The 22,947-nt window shown below is 57.1% G+C and overlaps 1 protein-coding gene across 13 annotated transcripts in view; it reads left to right on the top strand.

Annotated features, from left to right (window-relative positions):
• The window catches only part of TNRC18 (trinucleotide repeat containing 18), a 90,032-nt gene that overhangs the window by 16,539 nt on the left and 50,546 nt on the right, over positions 1-22,947 (top strand). For 6 of the 13 annotated variants that reach the window (XM_086373789.1, XM_086373792.1, XM_086373796.1 and 3 more), the window contains 3 exons: positions 10,778-10,933; positions 13,343-13,468; positions 13,915-15,657. In XM_086373789.1, the coding sequence (XP_086229915.1) occupies positions 10,778-10,933; positions 13,343-13,468; positions 13,915-15,657 (2,025 nt within the window). Of the gene's footprint in view, positions 1-146; positions 1,042-10,777; positions 10,934-13,342; positions 13,469-13,914; positions 15,658-22,947 lie in introns of those variants that run through there. The other 7 variants (XM_086373787.1, XM_086373794.1, XM_086373786.1 and 4 more) reach the window with 4 other exon arrangements.

The raw sequence follows: 22,947 nt of genomic DNA, 5'->3' as shown, positions 1-22,947 counted from the left end.
TCTGGTTGCATTTGCGTTTTGGTCGCCACACCAGCCCTGAGAATCTAGCCAAGCCCCTCAAGCGCTCCCTAGTGATCAACACGTTCCCTTTTTAAACCGTGTTAGTGTTATTTTTGTGACCTTCCAGCATCCGGGAGGGGATTTTTTTTTTTTTTTTTTGGTGGTGGGAGCGCTGTTCTGTGCAGCTTGAGGGATCTCGGTTCCCCAACCTGATACTGAATCCCTGCCTACTGCTGGAGAAGCGCGGGAGTCCTAACCACTTGACGGCCAGGGAAGAGCCTGGGACAGAATTTGTCCTGCTCGGTCTTTGTGGGAGCCACCCCCCTGTCCTGGGGTCCCTCTCTTTCTCCGCCTTCCCCGCTGGGACAGACGCCCCCACGGTTCCTAGAACGCCCTCCCTCTATTCCTGCCTCTACTTCCTCTTGGCTGGGACCTCCGTTGGGGGGGAAGAGAAATCAATGGGGAAATCCTCTGTAATTGCTTTCGAATTGGGAACGTCTGGAGCCCTGGGGCGAGGCTGGGGTGGATGCATTTGCATATCATTGGCCGGGCTGAGGCCTTGACCACTCCGGGCTGCCTGGGGATTCCCTTTATTTAGATTTGGGCCTCTACTTTTGGCGTTTGGTGGGAGCTAGGCAAAGCCCTAGCCTCCGGGGGTAGGGGGCAGGTCCTGGGCTGGGGGAGGGGCTGGGGTTACACCCAGATCACCCTTCTCTTGCTGGGGAGGGGCTGGGAGGTCTAGAGTGACTAAAAGGTGCCCGTCGGGATCTGACCGACCGGGGGTCGTGGCGGGCTCCAGCTGGAGGGGAGGGAGCTGGATGAATAAAGCCCCTCCTGCCTCCCTCAGGCCAGCCCTCAGGCCCAGCCAGACCGCTCCCCACCTAGAGGGGGCGGGGCAGGTTGATCTCGTGGCTTCTGAGCCTCTGCTTAGGTTAGAGGAGAAACACGATTCTCAGCCGGTTACTGTAGGGATGGGAGCCTGGGGACGTCGATCGTGGCCACAGGTCCTGTGGGCCAGTCACAGGGGCAAGAATGTGCAAGGTAAGCCCCCCTCCCCACCCCTCCGCTCGCTCTGACCCTGGCCTTGCTGGTCTGTCTGGGGTCACCTTCCTCCAGGAAAGGGGAATGACGCCAAATAGAGGAGACAGGCATGGCCCCAGTCTCAGATTCCTTCCTTTCCTGCCTGCCCTTCAGTTCGCTTTATTTTTAATTTCATGTTTTAAAGGGGAGAGCTTTGCATGATTATTACTAACACACTGTACAACTTGCGGGATCTGTGTCCCGACCGGGGATTGAACCCAGGCCGTGGCTGTGAACGCCTGGAGCCACTAGTCCACAGGGGACTCCCCGTTTTACTTTGGAGGAAAGTTCGGTTCAGAGAGGTTGTGTCCCCTCCCCAAGGTCACACAGCTGGGAATTATGGGATCTGGGGGCCAGACCTGAGCTCTCTGGCCAGAGAGCCAGGGGCTTAGCAGAGGTAGCAGGTATGAAAAAATTTTTTCTTTCACTTCTCCTTTTCCTTTTGGGGCTCATTTTTATTTATATATTTGTTTTGGATTTTGCAAGTTCTGTCCATGTCAGAGTTCCATGGAAATTACTCAGAGTGTAACATCTTTGCACACTTGTGTTCAGATCTGCCCTCTGCCCTCCATTTTTTAAAGGATATTTTTCTATTGGGGCTTAAGGGACACAGAAATCGGCGGAGATCGTAAACGTCCAGTTCAGTTAGTTTTTTCACTGACGGAACCAGGTTAAGGAAGAAACCCAGGCGTCCAGCCCCGTCACCCTGTCCCAAGGTGACCCGTACTGTGGCTGAGACCTCCAGCTCTCCGAGTTGTGTCTCGGCGCCCTTCACGTTTGTGGAAGCATGTAGTGTGTTCTCGTCTGTGTGAGGTCGTGAGCTTTATCCTGCCCTGGTCACTCTAGTGCCTTCTCTCTGAACGGGTTCCCTCCTATGACATTGTCACAGTTTATCCAGCTCATCGTTGGAATTTGAGTTATTTCCCAGTTTTGGTGATTACTAGTGGGGAAGATCTCTGAATTCCAACTTGCAATCTTTTCTCCGCATACCCGCGAGGGCGTTACTGGGTCAGAAAGGTGTCTAGAGTCTGCCAAACTGTTTGAGAATGGTTGTACTAATAATTTATGTCCTCTCTGGTTGTGTATTTTTAATATTGTCTGTCCATTTTAACTTTTCTGACATGTTAACTCTTCCGGTGGGTGTGTAGAAGTTTTCATTCACACTTCCTCCATGGTTTAAGAGGCTGAGAAGTTATCGGTAACTTTGATGTCCTTATTTGCCATCCTCTTGTTGAATCTTGCCAGTTTTTACATTGAGTTGTCTGTCTTTTGCTTATTGATTTGTAGGTGCTCTTTATATATACAAGCCCTTTCTTGGGAGCACAGGTCTTTTTTTTTTTTTTTAATGTGGACAATTTTTAAAGTCTTTATGGAATTTGTTATAATAATTCATTCTGTTTTATGTCCTGGTTTTTTGGCCAAGACGCATGAGGGATCTTAGTTCCCCAACCAGGGATCGAACCTGCACCCCCTGTATTGAAGGTGAGGTCTTGACCACTGGACAACAGGGGAAATCCTAGGACACAGGTCTTTTTCCACGAGGTGGTTCACGTTTTCATTCATCCAATAGTGTGATGTGACGAATAGATGTTCCTAGTTTTCATATACTTCAGTATATTGGTCTTATCTTCATGGTCTGTGCTTTCTATGGGGTCTTTAAGAAATCCTTGGTTGCCCTTGATCCACTAAGGAGTTTTCCCATGTTTTCTTCTGGAAGCTTGTGCCCTTCCTATGTGGATCTGCAGTGCTCCTGGAGTGGATTTTTATGTATGGTGTGAAGGAGGGGTCGGGACTCATGGCTTTTCCCAGATGGGTGGCCGAGGGGCCCAGCAGTGTTTATTGAAAAGACCATCTTTCTCCACCTCGTGGGCCTGTTTCCTGTCGCCCTGGTCCTGTTCGTCCCTACCCACATGCCCACGGCACACCGGCTGCATTGTTGGCATCTGATAACCTAACTCTCCACGGGGTCGCAGAGTTGGACGCGACTGGACGAATGAACAACGAAAACCGCAGTCTTCCGCCGTTTTCTTCATCTGGAAGGCCGCGTTGCCTTGGCTTTTCTGGACTGTGTGCTTCTGTATCACTTTCTCTTGTAACTAGTAAAATACATACAACATACGCTTAGCCATCTTCACGTGGACAGTTCGGTGGCATTAAGTGCTTTCACACTGTTGCGTGACCATCACCCCATGCATCTCTAGGACATTCTCGTGCCAAACGGAAACTCCCCCTTAAACACTAACTCCCAGCCCCCCTCCCCCAGCGCCTGGCACCCACCCTTCGACTTCCTGACTCTGTGGATTTGACTCCTCCTGGGATCTCCTAGATGTGCAATCATTGTAACAATATTTGCTCTTCCATGCCTGACTTATTTCCCTTAGCATCCTGTCTTCAGGGTTCATCCAAGTTGTGTCAGGTATCAGAATTTCCTTTGTTTTTAAGGCTGAATAAAGATAGACCACATTTTTAACATTAAAAAAATTTTTAATCTGATAGACCTTTGAGTTGCTTCCACCTTTTGGCTGTTGTGAATAATGTTCCTATAAAACATGGGTACGCAGGAATCTGTACAAATTTTCAGCCTGCTTTTAATTTCTATGTCACTTTAGAGACAGGTGTTCAGTTTCCATCCTTCCCCACCCAGCACACCCCTCTTCCCCCCTGAGATTCGGATCGGGATTGCTTTACATCTCTGGGTCAATTTGGCTGCAGTGGGCATTCTCAGGAGGGACCCCCGGAAACGGGTCCAGGCTTTTGATGATCTGCTGATTTATTTCCAAAAGCTGAAGATGTTGGCTCCCTCCTTACTCCCCCTGGGTTGCTCCCCTCCACCCTCACCCTCCCCACAACTGAACCACAAATATGCTGATTTGGTAGATAAATATGATGTCATCCTGTCTCAATAGCGATACTTTTACCTGAATTTACTGTTCTTCATCTGTGAGTTGCTCAGGATTCTTACTGAATGATAAGGCTCTTTCTTTATAACACAGAGCATTAACCCTTTCTCCCGCCTACATATTCCAGAAGTCTCTTGGGGTGAATGGGAGTCTGAAGGTCATTTTATCCAGAGGGTCCTCGAACTATTTTCCGCCGCTGTCATAGAAACGGCTAAGTCACATGTCCATGCTCTGGGCTAGAATGGACTCTTTTTTTTCAGGTGATAACCCTGATCGGATTGTGCTCATGAGATGTTCTGATAGCCTTTGGTGACATCTTTAAGGGATGTAGTTTCCTTTGCGAGGCCAAAACCTTCTAAGATAGGAAGGGGGAAGAAAAACATGTTTGTTCTGTGTTTGGCTGGGGAGGGTTCTCTTGAGTAAAAAGATGAAAACAGGGTCTTGAGTCTGGGTGGTGTGGCTGAGTGGAAAAGTGTAGATTTCGGGGGACAGAGCCTACTTCTTCCTCTGTGAAAGGGATAAGAACCCTCCCCACCCCCCAGAGTTCATGGTAGGGTTGGGGGGGGGGTGGCTTAGGGACAGAATGAAATGAAGGGTGGAAACTGTCCTCTGGCTGTAAAGTGGGACCCGAGAAAGTCTCCTCTTCGTCCTTCATTCAGTCCTAGCTTATCATGACCTTGCCCATCCCTCCCACCCATAAATATTAATTGAGCACCTACTGTGTACAGTGGGGGGGCCCGGGGGGTGGTTCCAGGATGGAGTAAACCTTCACTGTAATGGGTGGGTCTGCAAACTGCAGCCAAATGCGGCCCATCTCCTTGTTTTTGTAAATAAAGTTTTATTGGGACAAAGCCCAGTCCTTTTAAGTATTGTCAGGCAGGCAGAATAGGCCTGCGATGCCTGAAGTTTTAGTTATCTGGCCCTTTCAGGAAAAAGCCTGCTTTTCTACTCCTGTTCAGTGGGTGGAGAGGGACAATCAGCAAGGAACTCCAGTGAAGAAGGAACTAGCCTGGATTTGGTCTGATAAGTGGTGATAAGCACAGTGGAAAAAATAATTCAGGAAAGGGCGTGGGAGGTGGGGTAGGTTGCCGCATCACCTAGACTGTAAGAGAAGGGGTGAGGTATGTACCGATGGGAGCAAACAGATAACTTCTATTCTGGAGGAGTGGATTCCGGGCTGAGGTGCAAAGGCCCTGGGGCCGTGGGGCTCTGCTGGTCCAGGTTCCAGTCTAGGCCATGATAAAGTCCTCTGAGCCCAGCTCTGTTTACCAGACCTCTGTACCCACTTTGATCTCATTGAGTCCCCTCCCCGCCCCCACCAGCCAGGACTTCAGGTGCCTGAATATTCACTTATATATAGTCAGAAGCTTATATAGTCAGCTTCTGGAAGGATCCCCAGGGACTCCATGAATTGCAGGGGCACGATCCCACTGGCCGGCTCAGGTGGCCTCACTGGCGTCCTCTCTGGGGACTGCCGGCAGGTGAGCACCGTGCAGCCCCTTAAGGGTTGCATCCTGGTGGTCTTGTTCCCCAGCCCCAAGCATCCAGGAGCTGCCCCGCCTGAGCTGTGACGGGAGGAAGGAAGCATCTTTTCAGGATTCGAGTTCTGTCTCCTGGTGACCTGGGCCAGCCTTGGACTTGCAAAGCCCTGAAGCCCGCCCTGTGTTCTGGGTGTCGATAAGCGGGGGGCAGCGGTGGCGGAGAACAGGCTGGCCTACACCCCCACACTCGTGGCTCGCTGCTGTGTCCCCACAGTGCACTGCCTGGGGTGGGAAGGGCTGGGATGGTGGTGGGTCCCAGCGAGGGGCGGGCCTGTTAGCTCAGTGCTGGAGGGGACACAGATGGGGTTGGGGCGCTGAGGCTGGGCGGAGTGCCCAGCTCCCTGCTGCTCACATTCCAGAGGGACCCTGGACCGCTTCCTCAGGCAGCGGCAGGAGCGCTTTGCCCCATCGCCAGGCCTCAGTGTCTCCTTTCTCGCCCCCAGGATGTCCTTCCTCTCTCACTGGGGACAAGAGAAGACCTCCGAGGGCCAGGCCCTGCGTGTGTGTGTGGGGCTCCCTCCCTCAGGGTCCAGCTGGGTGGGCCTCCTGAGCTGAGGTCTTGGTGTGAGGTGTGCTTGCAGCATCACCCGAGGGACCTGATTGCCCAGGCTTGGTGATGCTGGGTCATCTCTCTGAGCCTTAGTTTGAGCCTTGTAATGAGATTCCTGTACTATCAGGCCCGTGGGAGGGTGTGCCAGGATGGGAAGGTGCCCGTCTGGGGACCCCTGAGCCTCGAGGCATCCTGGGCAGTGGGGTCTGGGCAGTGGGGTCGGGCAGACCCAGGGAGGGATTCAGAGGCAGAGAGGAGCTTGTGTGTATGTGTGTGTTTGTGTGTTTCAAAATCGAGGTGAAATTCACACAGTGTGCAGTTCACGACTTGCAAGCGTGTGGTTCAGTGGTAGCTGTGCCTGTGTGTGTTCAGTCCTTCAGTCGTTTTCGACTCTGTGACCCTGTGGACTGCAGCCCGCCGGGCTCCCCTGTCCATGGGATTCTCCAGGCAAGAATATGTGAAAGTGAAAGTGAAGTCGCTCAGTCGTATACGACTCTTTGCGACCCCCCGGACTGTAGCCTACCAGGCTCCTCTGTCCATGGGATTTTCCAGGCAATAGTACTGGAGTGGATTGCCATTTCCTTCTCCAAGGGATCTTCCCAACCCAGGGATCAAACCCAGGTCTCCCGCATTGTAGATGGACGCTGTACCGTCTGAGCCACCAGGGAAGTTAAGAATACTGGAGTGGGTTGCTATTTCCTATTCCATGGGATCTTCCTGGCCCAGGGGTTGAACGTGCATGTCTCTTGCATCCCCTGCATCGGCAGGTGGGCTCTTTACCACTGCACCACCCGGGCAGCCTTCGTGGCAGTTAGTACATTCATAATGGGCAATCACCAGTCCTCTTGAGTTTCAGAATTAAAATTTCATTTTAAGGAATGACAGATGGAATTTGGGTAGAGGTGGTGGTTCTGCTCAGACCCTGAGCTTTTTATTTTAATATTTATTTGGCTGCTCTGGGTCTTAGTTGCGGCGTGTGGGATCTAGTTACCTGACTAGGGATGGAACCTGGGGCCTTCCCGCCTTGGGAACACTGAGTCTTCACCACTGCACCATTAGGGAAGTCCCCAGACCCTGACCTTGAGCAGTTGCTGGCCTTCTCTGAACCCCAGGTTGTTGCTCCTCAGCTGCTAAGTCATGTCTGATTCTTTGTGACCCCATGGGCTGCAGCACACCAGGCTTCCATCACCAACTCCCAGAGCTTGCTCAAACTCATGTCCATTGAGTCAGTGATACCATCCAACCATCTCATCCTCTGTCGTCCCCTTCTCCTCCTCCCGCCTTCAGTCTTTCCCAGCATCAGGGTCTTTTCCAGTGAGTCAGCTCTTCGCATCAGGTGGCCAAAGCATTGGAGCTTCAGCTTCAGCATCAGTCCTTCCAATGAGTATTCAGGACTGGTTCTTAGGATTGGTGGGTTGGATCTCCTTGAAGTCCAAGGGATTCTCAAGGGTCTTCTCCAACACCACAGTTCAAAAGCGCCACAGGTTGTGTGACTATGAATAATGAGGCGCTTCACGAAAGTATTTTGCAGACGTGAACTCATTTAGTCTGTGTGCCCCCTTGGAGGGGACGAGGTTCCTGTCACCCTGCTCTTCAGCCTGGGGAGGTAAAGGCAGAGTCCCAGAACCCTGGGTGTGGGGGCCAGGGTGCGTCTTCACTGTCTCCTGGGGGCCCCCTGTCACGCCCTGTTCTGGTGGGGGCCTGGCCTGCTCTGGTTTCCAGCAAGGAGGAAGCCTTCCACCAAGGCTGTGGCTAAATTAAGTCTAAATTAATTAAAATTTAATAAAATTGAAGATGATGTTCTTCAGTCTCATCAGTCACGTGTTTCGAGGGCTTGGTGGCTTCTGAGTGTCCAGTGAGGATCCAAAACAGGTGTGTGTCCTGCGGGTCACCGGCCGGCGGGAAGGCTCTACCATGGGGGTCCTGGGGGCCACGTTTGTCTGCCCTGTAGGAGGGGGTGTGGGCTGCAGGGCTCTGGTTCGGCCCTGGCTCTGCCCCCTGGCCCAGGGCTCTGTGCCCCGCGGAAGGCCTGGCAGGAGACTCTGAGCACCTTCGTGAAGCCTGGGGTCTGCTGGAGTTGGGCTGGATTCCCCTTTCTGATTGTGAATGATGATACTTCATGATGGGCGCCCTGTGTGTTCCACAGGCCTGGAGTTAAGACGCTTGCGTGGGTGGGCAGCGGCACAGAGGCCTGTAGTCACCAGGGGGTGTCCGGGGACCAGGCAGGGGGACCAGGCCCCCCTCAACCTCACTCTGTGATGAGAGGGGTGGAGACCACCCCCAGCCCCCCACTGCAGGCTGTGCTGGAGGATTTCCAGTGGAGTCAGTGGGCTCTTGTTTGACTCTCACTAACCTCCCCTCCGGAGCCCTGGGGGGGCCCCCATCCTTTTCGGGGAACCCAGGAGGCTATGGCTGTATCCCCAGGGGGTGGGTGTGAGGAGAGCTGAAGGTAGCACTGGGGGTGTGTGCGGAGCTCAGAGGCAGTCTGGAGACGCCCGTGGGGTTGGGGTGGGGGTCAGCTGCCCAACTTCCACCCCAGGGGTCAAGGCGGGACGCCCGGGCTGGCGGTGTGTCCTCGGGGGTCAGGGCTGTGTGTGCCAACCCTGACATGTGTCCATCTGCTTTGGCCCTGAGCGGATTACATACAACGCAGCCCCTTTAGGCCAAGAGTTGATGCCTGCTCTGTGCCAGGCCTTGTGTGCCCCTGGAGAGCCCGCGGCCCCGCTCGCAGGGAGGGCATCCTCCCCTGGGCTCATGGCATCTCCATTGCCAGGTTGTCCTGGGCAGGGGGCTTCTCTGAGGCCCGGGGGAGGCCCCTGAGGTGGGAATGAGCGGAGGGTCCGAGTGGAAAAGGAGGCAGCGGCTGGGGTTATCTCCTGTGGGCTCTGAGATCTGACCCTCTGCTTCAGGGGCGTCACTGGGGAAGTGGGTGGGGACACTGAAGTTGTGCAAATAAACGCCAGCGTCCTGGGGCTGGCGAGCCCGTCTTACAGACTTGCACGCTGCTCTGGGGGAGTGGGGGACACAGCCCGCCTGCGTCTCCGGGCCAGGGGCCCCCAGGGAGGCAGTTCGGGACGCCGTTGAGCCCTGTGGCAGGCGGGAGCCGTTGGTGGCATCCGGGCCCCAACGCCCTGCCAGGCCTGGGGTGCTGCTGGGCGGGTTTCACAAGCTGGGGCAGGGGCAGGCCCGGGGCAGGAAGAGCCGGGGGCTGATGTAAGCCCTTGCGCAAACCCCTTCCGGAGCCGGCCGCCCGCCTGCCTGCCGAGGAGGAAGCCGGGGCCTGGGCGCCCCGAGGCCCCACTGCCCAGGCTGGGGCCACACGGGCCGCCGGACTGGCCACCATGGCCCTGGGGCCTGAGGGCTTGGCGCTGGAGTCCGGTGAGGGGGCCAGCGGGGCTGGCACTGGGGGGCACCAACGGGGTGGTGGTGACGCCACGTGTGGCCAGAAGGTGTCCTCCGATAGCTCTGGGAGACAGGGAGAAGGCCCTGCCCCTTGCACCCTGGGGGGACGCGGTGACTGTTCAGGGTGCCCTGTGCCCCCTGGGAGGTGCTGAGGGGGGTCTGCAGGCCCTCGGGGTGGGTTGAAGGCTCAGGTCGGGTGGGGTCTGCAGGCCCCCGGGGGGCTGGGCTAGGGCCCCGGGGTACCCCGAGTCTTACGTTGCCTGCGTCCCCACCGCCACTTTGCTCTGGGCCGATGTAAACAGCGGGCTTGGAGAGGTTACCTGGGGGGCACACGGGGAGCGCTCATCTCGGATGCCAGAGCTGGTGCTTGGCACTCTCCGTGGGCTGTGCTGCTGTTTATCGTTGTCACCAAGTGCACCCTTCTTGCTTCACCACACTTCTCAAGGGAGGTCTTATTCTCTCCGTTTTGTTGATGAGCAAACCAAGGCCAGGGAAGGGAATCCCCCCGCCCAGGTCTTGTAGGCATCCCCCTGGGCTGTGAGCAGGGGGCCTGCCAGGGTCTCCCCCTAAGGGCGGGTGTGGGGCAGGAAGGAGGAGGCCTCCCTGTGGGCCGGCGACAGGGGCGTGGCCAGGGTGGGTGTGGTTTCCACCCTGGCAGGCTGGCTGTCCCGCCTGCCTCCCCTGGAGGGACCCCAGTGGAGGGACCCCTGGGCTCCCTTGCCTGCTGCTCTCATCCCTTCTCCGGCTCACTGGCTCATTCCTGTGGTCCTGGGTTGCCTTAAGAGTCACTGCTCACAGGTCGTGGGGGTCAGGCACGTCCTATCTCAGCCTCAGCATTCTCATCTGTTAAATGGGCACACTGTTCCTCCCGCACGGGGTTGGCTGAGAGTTGATCCCGGCGCCTGTCCAGGGTTGCCGTGGGGTCCTCGGAGGTCCTTCTCCAACTGAACCAGGGGTTCCCCCGGGTCCAGGCACTCAGAACCTGAGTCCCCTGCCACCGCGTCATTCTGTGTCCTCTGGAGGTCCCTGCTCCCACACCCGTTCCCCAGCCCCAACTTTGAGCTGCAGATGGGGAGAACCACACCCCCTCGGCTATGGGAAAGATAACGCCCATCTGCCAAGAGTGTAGGTACTCTAGAGGTACCTGGGGTCTCTTTCTCCAGCCCGGAGTCTTGCTGCGTTGACCCAGGCTGGTCCTAAAGTCCAAGGCGCTGGGGTGGGGCAGGGCGGAGGCGGGGAATTCCGGGCGGTGGGCTGGGCGGCGGGGGCCTGCTGGCTGCCTGACGGCCCCCTTCTCTCTGCAGGCGAGGCCTTCTTGGGCAGCTTTGTGGCCGGCGGGATGGGGCCGGCGGCCTCATCCCATGGGAGCCCGGTGCCCCTGCCCTCTGACCTCTCCTTCCGCTCCCCCACCCCCAGCAACCTGCCCATGGTGCAGCTGTGGGCCGCGCACGCCCACGAAGGTAAGGAGCGAGCCGGGCGGGCGGGCCCGGGCCGCTGTCCCCAGCACTCCCCAGCCTGCCCTCTCCCCTTTGCCCCACCGTCACCCCTCCACGCTGTGTGTGGCCTGCGGGGCCCAGCCCTGAGCCTCCGGCCTCTGCTCTGCGCTTCAAGTGCTCAGCGACCCCTCCGGCTGCCGCAGGGCCTTCACACGTGCTGCTCCCTTGCAGCCCCTCACCCCAGCTCACGGGCTTGGCTCACCTCCCCCCGCGCGTTCTCCTACTCGCTTGTGACCACACATTTCATCTGTGTGCTTTTTCATGAAATACCTGTCTTCCCAGCCGGCCGAGCTCCTAGGGCTGGGCCTAGTTTGTTCCGCTCACCGCCGTCCCCCTGGCGCGTAGCTCGACAGTAACTGTAACTGTGGGAGCAGTGGGGCCAGGCACCACTGGGCTCTCTTGCTGCCGTTCTGCAGTGACACCCCTAAACGTGGCTGGGGGGGTCTGCCGGTTGGCTTCCTGCCGGGCCTCCCTGGAGCCTCAGTTTCCCCTCTGTCACTGAAAGGATGGGCCTGGGGGTCGCTGCGTTCCTCCCTGCCCTGGGGCTTGGGTGGATTTTACGCGCTGGGTGCTCACTGGCTCCTGGTGCCTCCTTGGGCATCCTGGGGTGTGCGCCCGGCTCCCAGAAGATCGGGGTCTTGGGAGCAGCTGCTGCAGGTTCAGGCTTTCCTGGGCCTTTCACCGCCCGCTGTCTCCCTGCTTTCTCCTCTGTGCCTCGTCACTGAGCACTTCCGTCACTGTCCTGACTTGTGGGTGCCCCACACAGAGGGGGCCATCCGCCTCTGGGTCTGGGACGCTGGGCAGTCCTTCCGGGCTGGGGTCCCATCTGAGCTTCCTGCTTCCACTAGCCCCGGGGGGTGGGGGTGAGGTGGGGGCTACCTCTGGTGCCTTGTGCTATCTGCTTGCCCCCCTGCTTTCCCTGGGGCTTCCCAAATGGCGCTAGGGGTAAAGAACCCGCCTGCCAATGCAGGCGACATAAGAGACGCAGGTTCAATACCTGGGTCGGGAAGATCCCTTGGAGGAGGGCATGGCAACCCACTCCAGTGTTCTTGCCTGGAGAATTTCATGGAGAGAGGAGCCTAGCAGGCTACATACAGTCCGGAGGGTTGAAAAGGGTCGGATACAACTAAAGTAACTGAGCTCTGCCTTCCCTGACTCCCTTTTCTCCTTTGCCAACAAATACCAGTAACCATAGTAATGATATCGAATGCGCAGTGTGCTTCCGCTGCACAGAGCGCGGCACAGTGGAACCCTTCATCCTCAGAACAAGCCGTGAGGGAGGGACCGTCATGCCCATTTTACAGATGCAAAAGCAGCAGGACCAAGCGCTGTTTCAGTGATGAAATGACCCATATCATGTTCCTCATTGTTTTGTGGTGGTCATCGGCGTCCTTGCCGTTGGGGCTGCGGGAGGAGAGGCGGGCCCAGTGTGGCCAGGGATACTCTTGCCTTCCTGGCCTTGGAGGGCGTGGCAAGGGGGCATGGGGGACCCAAGCCCCTCAGGGATTGCCAGTGGGCCCGGGGTCCTGTATCACCCACAGCCCAGGCTGAGAGGCTGCCCCCCAGGGCCTGCCTGCCTCCCTGGCCTTCTGGGCCTCCTTCTCTTGTGTACTCTTTTAGGCCTCTTGTTTCTTTCTCCGTGGCCACTCTTTTCTGTCTTCTGTGGCCTGTAACTTACAGCCCTGGTTCTGGGCATCACAGGTGGGAGTGGAGGGGGCTTGAGAGGTTAGGAGGATCCCTGGTAGGAAGAATTCCTTCTTAGCAACACCTGCCTGGGAGACCCAGCAGCTGGAGATTATGCTGGGTAGGCTGAAGTTCAGAGAAGGCAAGCGACCTGCTTGAGTTACACAGGAGAGAACTTAAACCAGTACATCCTTCAAACAAGGTCCATGTTGGGCTGAGGTTAAGAGCCCTGGTGACCTCAGTTCAAAGGCAGGCTCCTCTTTTAGGGGTGGAGTGGGGAGGGGGCCTTGGGCAAGTGGGCCTTTCTGAGCCTCAGTTTTCTCATCTGTAAAATGGGGACTTTAAGAGTATCTGCCTCATAGAATTTTTTTTTCCTCCCTGAAATGTGAGTGGGAATTGAACAAAGGCAAAGCAGTTGTAAGGGCTTGGCCTCTGATGAGGACTGCCGCCTGCGCCATCATCATCATCATCGCCCTCCCCTGGATCCAATTTGATTCCCTTCCCGGGGGATTCAGGAGTCCCAGGGGCTGCCTGGGACGGGAAGGAGGCCTGGCGTGCCAGGACTGGGAGGGGGCCGTCCTTGCCATGGGGAGCTGGGGCTAAACCTCCGCTTCCAGCACCAGGAGGTGGGGCCTGGAAGGAGCCCCCTGGGGGGCACAGGGGTCTCAGCCGTGCCTTTCTCTCTTGCAGGCTTCTCCCACCTGCCCAGCGGGCTGTACCCACCCTACCTCCACCTGAGCCACCTGGAGCCCCCCAGCAGCGGGAGCCCCCTCCTCAGCCAGCTGGGTCAGCCCAGCATTTTCGATACCCAGAAAGGTCAGAGGGCAGGAGTGGTGGGGAGACTTGGGGGTGGGCTGTGGAATGGGGTTGGGGGGAACCACTACCCCAGCACTCCAGACTGCACCCTGGCTGTGTTTCCCAAGACTCCAGCCCCAGGCTCCCAGGGCCACCCATGGCCTTCTGGGACCTCCTAGCTACTGGGTCCTCATCTTATCCTATTGGGCCCTCTGCGCAGCTCTTAATTCTGGCCTCTCCCCCTTTCACAGATGAGGAGACTGAGGCTCAGAAAGGTTAGTAGGTGGCCGAGATGAGGTTTCAACTTGTTGTTCATCCATTTCTAGAGCTGTCCTGTCCCAAGCCACACTGCAAGCAGTGCATGTTCCTCCTCTGTGCCTCGGGGTCCAGGGTACCCTTCCGGGCCTCCCTTGGCTCTGGACCAGGCAGTGGGGGCATTGGCTCAGGTCTGCGCTCTTTCTTTGCAGATGGCTTCTACCTGCCCGCCCCGGGGGCTCCGGGCGCCCCGGGCACCCTGCACTCTCATGCGGCCTCCTCCAGGACCCCCGGCGGCCACTCCTCGGGCACCTCGACCAAAGGCGCTTCTCGGGAAGGTCCAGCCAAGGAGAGGACGGGCCGAAGCGGGGAGCCGCCCCCCCTGTTCGGCAAGAAGGACCCGCGGGCCCGGGAAGAGGCGGCTGGGCCGCGCGGTGTGGTGGACCTGACCCAAGAGGCAAGGGCGGAAGGCCGCCAGGACCGAGGGCCCCCACGCCTCCTCGAGCGCTTGTCCCCCTTCCTGGCCGAGCCTGGACCCCTGCGGGCGCCGGGTTCAGCCACCGCCGAGTCGAAGGGCAAAAACCCGCCGCCGCCACTGTCGCTGAGCCTCTGCAACGGCACCGGCACTGGGGACGTGGGGCTCCCCGCACTAATAGCCGAGGGGTCCCGCGGCACCAAGGACATTGCGCGCCAGGACGAGAGCGCGCGGCTGCGGCGCGCAGAGGCCCTGCTACCCGGGCCCTGCCCGTGCCCCTCGCCACTCCCGCCGCCGCCACCGCCGCCAAGCAAGGGTCCGCCTGCGCCCTCTGCCGCCTCCGGGGCCTTCGCCGCGCCGCAACCCGCCCCCACTGGCGTCTACACCATCTTCCCCGCGGCGGCCGCGCGGGAGCCGGGCCGCGAGCACCGCGTGGTGGCACCCACCTTCGTGCCTTCCGTGGAGGCCTTCGACGAGCGCCCGGGGCCCATCCAGATCGCGTCGCAGGCGCGTGACTCCCGGGCCCGGGAGCGCGAGGTGGGCCGGCCTGGGGTCCTGCAGGGCCCGCCCGGGTCTCCGCGGCCACCCCCGGACCGGCCTGAGAGCCTCCGGGAAAAGAGCTCCGTGATCCGCTCGCTCAAGCGGCCGCCGCCCGCCGAGGCCCCACCGGCGCGGGCCGCACGCGCCTCTCCGGACCCCCGGGCCTACCTCCCCGCCAAGGAGCTGCTCAAGCCCGAGGCTGAGCCCCGGCCCTGCGAGCGCGCCCTGCGTGGCCCCGCTGCCACCGCCGCCTCCCAGCAGGCCGCCAAGCTTTTCGGCCTGGAGCCCGGGCGGCCGCCCCCGCCCGCCGGCCCTGAGCATAAGTGGAAACCATTCGAGCTGGGCAACTTCGCCACCACGCAGATGGCCGTGCTGGCCGCGCAGCACCACCACGCCAGCCGCGCCGAGGAGGAGGCCGCCGCCGCCGCCGCCTCCAAGAAGGCCTACCTGGACCCCGGGGGTGCGCTGCCCCGCGCTGTGGCCACCTGCGCCAGGCCAGGTGCCGACATCCATGCCGCGGCCCACGGGCCTGGAGAGGCCTCCGCCATGCAGAGCCTCATCAAGTACAGCGGCAGCTTCGCCCGCGAGGCCGTGACCGTGCGCCCAGGCGGCTGTGGCAAGAAGAGCCCCTTCGGAGGCCTGGGCACCATGAAACCCGAGCCGGCGCCCACAGCTGCCCCGCGCGCCCAGACGCGCCTCCCGCACCCGGGGGGCCCTGCAGCATCCAGCGGCCGACAGCTGAAGCGTGACCCGGAGAGGCCCGAGAGCGCCAAGGCCTTCGGCCGCGACGGCTCCGGGGCCCAGGGTGAGGCGGAAGTGCGACACCCGCCTGTGGGCATTGCTGTGGCCGTGGCCCGGCAGAAGGACAGTGGCGGCAGTGGCCGGCTGGCACCTGGGCTGGCGGACCAGGAGCGGTCCCTGTCGCTGAGCAACGTCAAAGGTGAGTCCTGGGTCCCACCCCCACCCCCTGCACCTTTAATTCCCCTTCACCTCCCCACCTCTGCGCTCCTTTCTGCTTGCCCCCCCCCACACACACACACTCTTCCCTCCCAACCGGCCTGGTTCTCTATTTGTCCTTTATTCCCCTTGTGGGCTATGACTGCTATTTAGGGTTTATTGCTTCTTCTGTTACGCACGTAGAAGAATGTGTAAAATGCAGGAAAGGAGAGGGAAGTAAAGGGACCGTTAGATTTGTTTCCATGACCCTGAACACCTAGAGATCTGCCAGATTCATTTTCCCATCTGATCTGCAGAGCTCCCCTTGCACTGTGATCTTGGGTTCTGCTTTTTTTTTTTTGCCCAGGTAGGTAGGCTCTTGCTGTTGGAAACTATAAGTAGCGGTTTTGATGGCCCCTGTTGTTCTGTCCAGAGCACTCACCATAGCTACCTTTGCCATTCCCTAGTGGCGTTTCAGCTTTCGCTCTGATGTTTTTGTGTTTAGGAAGTGGCTCTGAATATTTTTGTGCATTGCGCCTCCCTGATATTTTGAGTCATTTTCTAAGAATAGATTCCGACTAATAGATTAGCTTTAAGCTTTCAATTCTAAGTCCTTGAGGGAGGTAATCGTGCCTTACTTACCTAGTTCTGTGTTCCCAATACCTAGCGTGGGGCCTGGCGCATAGTAGGTGTCTGATACGTGGGGGAATGGGTGACTGAGTGTGACCGCTGGAAGCCAGGGACCCCCGGCGTCCCTGTGGTATCGACAATGGATGCCTTTGTGACTTCTTAGGTGGTTAGAGATTTCTTTATGTTTGTTTGAACTCTTTCATTTTAGACTACTCAGAGTTGTGTTTTACTAAAAAAAACAAATGTCCTTAAGCTGGGTAGGGAGTAATGGTACATTTCTCTTAATTACTGGTGAAGCTGAATATCTTGTCCGAAGGGGGTTGATTGGTTACATTTAGTTTTGTCCCTTGCATATTTTCCCAGTTGGATTCCTTCCTGGAATTTTGCATAGTTGATACTTACGGCATTTTGGTTGGAACTCTGGGCTTGGGCTGCCCAGAGAGAGCCCAAGTGAAAGTGAAGTCGCTCAGTTGTGTCCGACTCTTTGCGACCCCATGGACTGTAGCCTGCCAGGCTCCTCTGTCCATGGGATTTTCCAGACAAGGGTACTGGAGTGGGTTGCTATTTCCTTCTCCAGGGGATCTTCCCAACCCAGGGATCGTAATCAGGTCTCCCGCATTGCGGGCAGATGCTTTACCATCTGAGCCACCAGGGAAGCAAAGAGAGAGCCCAGCGTTGAGCCAAAGGCCCCACCTGCAGGTTGGGCACCGAGGCCGCTCTGCTACCCCAGGTGCGTCAGTGTGTGGAGGTGCGGGCATGGCCGGCCGGGGCCAGAGCCCTGGAAGGCTCAGAGCCGGTGACGCTCAGGGAGCCTTTGTTAAAGGACCGACTGAAGCCGTGGATCTGCGTGGAGCACCCTGCCTGGAGCCAGAGGCTGCCCTCAGACCCCAGGAGCTCACGAGGCCTTGCCTTACTTAGTCTGCAGTCGAGAGTCTGGGTGTCATCCCTTGGCTTGGAGGTGGCTGGGTGGCTGGTGGACAAGCCCTCTTACTAGGTAGATCCTTCTGGGAGAGAAAAGACCTTTTGGGGGTCCTTTTTGTAGAAGAATGCTCATGAGAAACGATCCCTCCTGCTGGGATCACTTCCTGAATACCTAGCTTGCCTGTCTCTGCCCCAGGGATCTGCGTCTGTGGTTGTGACTGTGTGTGCACGAATGTGTCTGAGGGAATGTGTGTGTGTGTGTAAGAGTATAGGTGAGAATGTATCAGAGAGTGTAGGTGAGAATCTGTGTGTTTAAGTGTGTGTATGTGAGAATGTTTGTGTATGAGGGAACGTGTGTGAGAGAGAGAATGTGCATGAGGAGACGTGAGTGTGAGAATGTGTATGAGGAAATGTGTGTGTGTGAGTGTATGAGGAAATGTGTGTGTGTGTGAGAATGTATGAGGGCATGTGTTTGTAAGAGAGTATAGATGAGAATGTGTAAGAGTGTAGATGAGAATGTGCGTGTGTGTGTGTGAGAGAATGTGTATGAGGAAATGTGTGTATGTGTGAGTGTAGGTGGGAATGTGTCAGAGAGTGTAGGTGAGAATGTGTGTGTGTATGAGTGTAGGTGAGAATGTGTGTGTGTAAGAATGTGTATGAAGAAATGTGTGTGTGAGAATGCGTATGAGAGAATGTGTATGAGGGAATGTGTGTGTGAGAGTGTAGGTGAGAATGTGTGTGTGTAAGAATGTGTATGAAGAAATGTGTATGTGAGAATGCGTATGAGAGAATGTGTATGAGGGAATGTGTGTGTGAGTGTGTATGTGAGAATGTGTATGAGGAAATGTGTGTGAGAGTGTAGGTGAGAATGCGTGTGTGTAAGAATGTGTATGAAGGAATGTGTGTGTGAGAATGCGTATGAGAATGTGTATGAGGGAATGTGTGTGTGAGAGTGTAGGTGAGAATGTGTGTGTGTAAGAATGTGTATGAAGAAATGTGTATGTGAGAATGCGTATGAGAGAATGTGTATGAGGGAATGTGTGTGTGAGTGTGTATGTGAGAATGTGTATGAGGAAATGTGTGTGAGAGTGTAGGTGAGAATGCGTGTGTGTAAGAATGTGTATGAAGGAATGTGTGTGTGAGAATGCGTATGAGAATGTGTATGAGGGAATGTGTGTGTGAGAATGCATATGAGAATGTGTATGAGGAAATTGTGTGAGAGTGTAGGTGAGAATGTGTGTGTGTAAGAATGTGTATGAGGGAATGTGTGTGTGAGAATGCGTATGAGAGAATGTGTATGAGGGAATGTGTGTGTGAGTGTGTATGTGAGAATGTGTATGAGGAAATGTGTGTGAGAGTGTAGGTGAGAATGTGTGTGTGTGAGAATGTGTATGAAGAAATGTGTGTGTGTGTGTAAGAGAGTGTAGGTGAGAATGTGTCAGAGTGTAGGTGAGAATGTGTGTGTGTAAGAATGTGTATGAAGGAATGTGTGTGTGAGAATGCGTATGAGAGAATGTGTATGAGAGAATGTGTATGAGAGAATGTGTGTGTGAGTGTGTATGTGAGAATGTGTATGAGGAAATGTGTGTGTGTGAGTGTATGAGGAAATGTGTGTGTGTGTGAGAATGTATGAGGGCATGTGTTTGTAAGAGAGTATAGGTGAGAATGTGTAAGAGTGTAGATGAGAATGTGCGTGTGTGTGTGTGAGAGAATGTGTATGAGGGAATGTGTGTGTGAGTGTGTATGTGAGAATGTGTATGAGGAAATGTGTGTGAGAGTGTAGGTGAGAATGTGTGTGTGTAAGAATGTATGAGGGAATGTGTGTGTGAGAATGCGTATGAGAGAATGTGTATGAGGGAATGTGTGTGTGAGTGTGTATGTGAGAATGTGTATGAGGAAATGTGTGTGAGAGTGTAGGTGAGAATGTGTGTGTGTGAGAATGTGTATGAAGAAATGTGTGTGTGTGTAAGAGTGTAGGTGAGAATGTGTCAGAGTGTAGGTGAGAATGTGTGTGTGTGAGAATGTGTATGAAGCAATGTGTATGTGAGAATGCGTATGAGAGAATGTGTATGAGGGAATGTGTGTGTGAGTGTGTATGTGAGAATGTGTATGAGGGAATGTGTGTGTGAGAATGCGTATGAGAGAATGTGTATGAAGAAATGTGTGTGTGTGTGTAAGAGAGTGTAGGTGAGAATGTGTCAGAGAGTGTAGGTGAGAATGTGTGTGTTTAAGCGTGCGTATGAGTGTGAGAGTGAGTGGGAGCCGAGAGCAAGGAGGAGTCTGGGGACGCAGCTTTCAGGAATCTTGGGGCTGAGGCTGTTTTCCTGTTTCCTGACTACAGTTGGAAAGTAGGTGATTGGAACCTTGATGTGAAAAAAGGTGAAAATGTTGATCGCTCAGTCGTGTCTGACACTTTGCGACCCCATGGACTGTATAGCCCACCAGGCTCCTCTGTCCCTAGGATTCTCCAGGCAAGAACACTGGTGTGGGTTGCCATTCCCGACCCGGGGTGGAACCAGGGTCTCCTGCATTGCAGGCAGATTTTTTTTTACTGACTGAGCCACCAACTTTCCTCAAAGAGAAGTCCCTGTAAGAAGTGGGTTTTCCCCTACTCTGGATGGCCTCAAGGGAGGAAGGAGCTGGCACCACTCTGACTGAACCGTAGTTGTCAGCCAGGCACTGCTGGGTCCTCCCAGCCTCCTGGCTTCCTGGGGAGTGAGCCCTTTCCCTGGCAGTGGGTTCAAGTCTAGGCTCTGCCTCTTGCAGCGGTGTGCCCTTGAACCAGAGGCCTAAGCCCCCCGAGCCCTGGTGTCTACGTTCACTGCATGGCGCTAGGAGGGCTGCCTCATTCCCTGGCTCCAGGTGGGCTGATGGGCACGCAGTAGGTGCTTCATACACGGGTCTACCTTTTCTCTGCTCATATTCAGAGTCTTCAAGGCTCAGAGTTTCTGCCCTAAGCCTGAGATCTTTTTTGAGAAATGTCCCGAGTGGGCTCATTCAGGGTCTGGTCTGGCTCCTGGGATCTCGGACCCTGAGATGGATGAAGGATGGGCCTCGTGTATGCCTGTGAGCTCCAGACAGCGGGCCCGATGCTCGAGAGGCCAGCAGACCAGCACTGTCCCTGCCATTTAGCCGGGGGCGGGTGCAGGCAGGCCCACGTAGCCCTGGCCAACGTCTCCTCCCACAGCCCCCCAGCGGAGGATCTGTTCATCCCCCAGCTTCCAGACGGGAGAGCAGGGCCTGTGGAGGTGGAGTGACACACCCTGGGTCACTCGGGCTAGAACAGGCAGGCTGAGCTTGAACCTGAAGCCCAGGGCTGTGCCTCCCGCCTCTCCCCCTTGCCTGTTGTCAACTCTGTGGTGGTGTAAAACTGGGGACCAGATCTGGGGGGCTGTGATGGTGCTCCCCGAACCCTGCTCCACTGTCCATGTCACCCAGCAGAGCCGGGGTCGCACTGGCTGTAAGCTGTGGTGTTGACCCCAGACTTGAACGGGCGTGGGGTCAGCCGGAGCTGTGGAAATGTGCAGATGGGAGTCCAGGAGGAGGTTGCCATGGCAACCGGGCCTCAGCCTGGGCAATAATGGCTGGGATTAGAGGCTATGACCCACGGAGAAGCTGTCACTGCTGGGGACGCGGGCCCCGGGGCGGGGCTGCAGACAGGCAATGGCTGTGGGGCTGCCGTTTCCCCGGCGCTCACCCTGTGCAGGCTCTCTGCTTGGGGGCCGTGCACCTGCATGGGGGGGTGGCCGGACAACTCACTCAGACCCCAGTGCCAGCTGGGCCCCTCCTCAGCAGTCAGGAGTGTGACCTGGGCAGTGCCTCTACCTGTCTGTGCCCGGTTTCCTCATCTGAGGTGGCTGGTGTGAGGGCTGGAAGTCCTCTCCTGGGTTGATGACTGGATGAATGTGTGCACGGAGCGGCCCTCGGACCCTGCTGGGCACAGGCGTGACTTGAAAATCACCAGAGCTCAGGCCTCGAGGGCTGGGGAGGAGGGGGTCTTCTGTGTGTGTGGGACCTTGGGCTTGGCTCCCCTCTGCCCCACACATGTGCCTCCTGGAGGAACTGGCCCCCGCCAACCTGAGCTCAGCAGAGACAAGCCAAGGGCCCTCTTGGTTTGCTTGTTCGCAGGCGGTTTTCAAAGCCTTAGTCAGAATCACGTCTCATCCCTGCTCAGCACTTCCTCTGGCTTCTCCTTTCACCTTGGACGGAGTCTCAACCACATTCCCTTCCACGGCCCACAAGGCCCTGAGTGCGGTCTGCACCCCGCCCTTCCCCTGCCTGCTTTCTTCCTTGGCATTCCCACCCTGGTGAGGCAGGCACACTCCTGCCTGAGGGCCTCTGCACCTGCTGCTTGTTCTCTCTGCATCGCCCTCTAGATGTTCTCACGAGTTCGTTCATTTGCACTCCCCATGTATATGCTGAGTGCCTTCCTGTGTCAGGCGTTGTGTAAGGGGAGAGGTAGATACCTCGGAGTGGGACTGCTCAAGCCAGAGCAGTGCACTGTCTGATGGAGGAGACGGACGATGAATAACCAACAGGCAGAGTGGCTGTGTGATGTTCTCAGTGTAGTGAGGGAGACAAATAAGGGAGCATGATAGAGGAGAGGTGGTCTGGGAGGGCTTCCTGGAGGAGGTAGCATACGAGCTGAGGTCTTCCTGGGGAGACTGAGTACTGCAGGGGCCGGGCACGAGCACTCTAGGTGGAGGGAACAGTGTGGCCCTGAGTCAGCTGGGGGTGCACTGGACAGGACAGCTGGGCGGCCTGGCACTCGGTAGGAGGGACAGGGTGAGCAGGGGTTAGAGGGAACAGTTGACGCAGGAGGTCGGGGTGGTGCCCGGGCTGCGGTGGTGGAGGGCATGTCACATTTCTTTGGACACCAGCTGAATTTGGAGGGAGCGGTCTGGGGCTCTGGCCTGAGGGACCCTGCAGGTGGTGGCTTCTCCAAGCTGGGCTGGCCTGCGTGCGGGCTTCTGGTGGGGCCTGCAGTGGGAAGCCCCTGAGGCCTGTGCAGTGACCACCAGGGCGGTGGAGAGGAGTCAGGCCTGAGGACTGAGCTCTTGGGGACAGGCCACACTCCAGGCACGTGACCCTTCTGGGAGCACCAGGAGCTCTTTGCCAAAGCCTGTCCCCCAGTGCAGCGTGGCCCCATAGATGGAGGGCCCTTGGGGTGTCTGTGGGCCTGGGAGGCCCTCCCCTGGGAGAAGGCGTGTGCTCTGGTTTCTCAGTCCAGCCGCAGGACTCTGAGTGGCCCTGCCCAGAAGTGTGGCCGCCCTTTAGGGCCTCATTCCTGAGGTGGGGCCTGTGAGGAGGGCCCCTTCCAGCCCTTGGTGAAGGGGGTGGGCGGGAGGGTGGGCGCAGGGTACCCTTTGACTTGGGAACCGCACTGACTCTGGCGGCCTGGGTATCCTGGCTGGGTCCCACCTTCTCTCCCACCGCCCACCTTTCCCCTCTGCTTCCCGGCCTCCTGCCACGAGCTGGGCACAGTCATGGGGCCTGGGCGCTGGCACAAACAGAGGGTCTGCTCTGGCCCTGTGTGGAGTGAGGTGGTGGGCGGCCTGGGACTCGCGTCTGTGACCCACAGGGGCCAGATGGGAAAGACTTCTTCACTCATTCTCACCCCGCCTGCCTAGTGCCCCAGCTCACTGGTTCTTCTCTCCTTAACCGTGCATGCAACTTCCTCGTTGCCCCAGGGGCTTCTGGAACCTCCTGGGCCTGCCCCTGGTGCCCCCCAGCCCGTCTCCAG

The sequence above is a fragment of the Bos grunniens genome, chromosome 25, assembly GCF_055505025.1.
Source record: "Bos grunniens cultivar Pamir isolate PY7600 chromosome 25, Bosgru_T2T1.0, whole genome shotgun sequence".
Lineage (NCBI taxonomy): Eukaryota > Metazoa > Chordata > Mammalia > Artiodactyla > Bovidae > Bos > Bos grunniens.
Note: the sequence above shows the minus strand (reverse complement) of the source record. Positions and strands in the feature narration are given on the sequence as shown.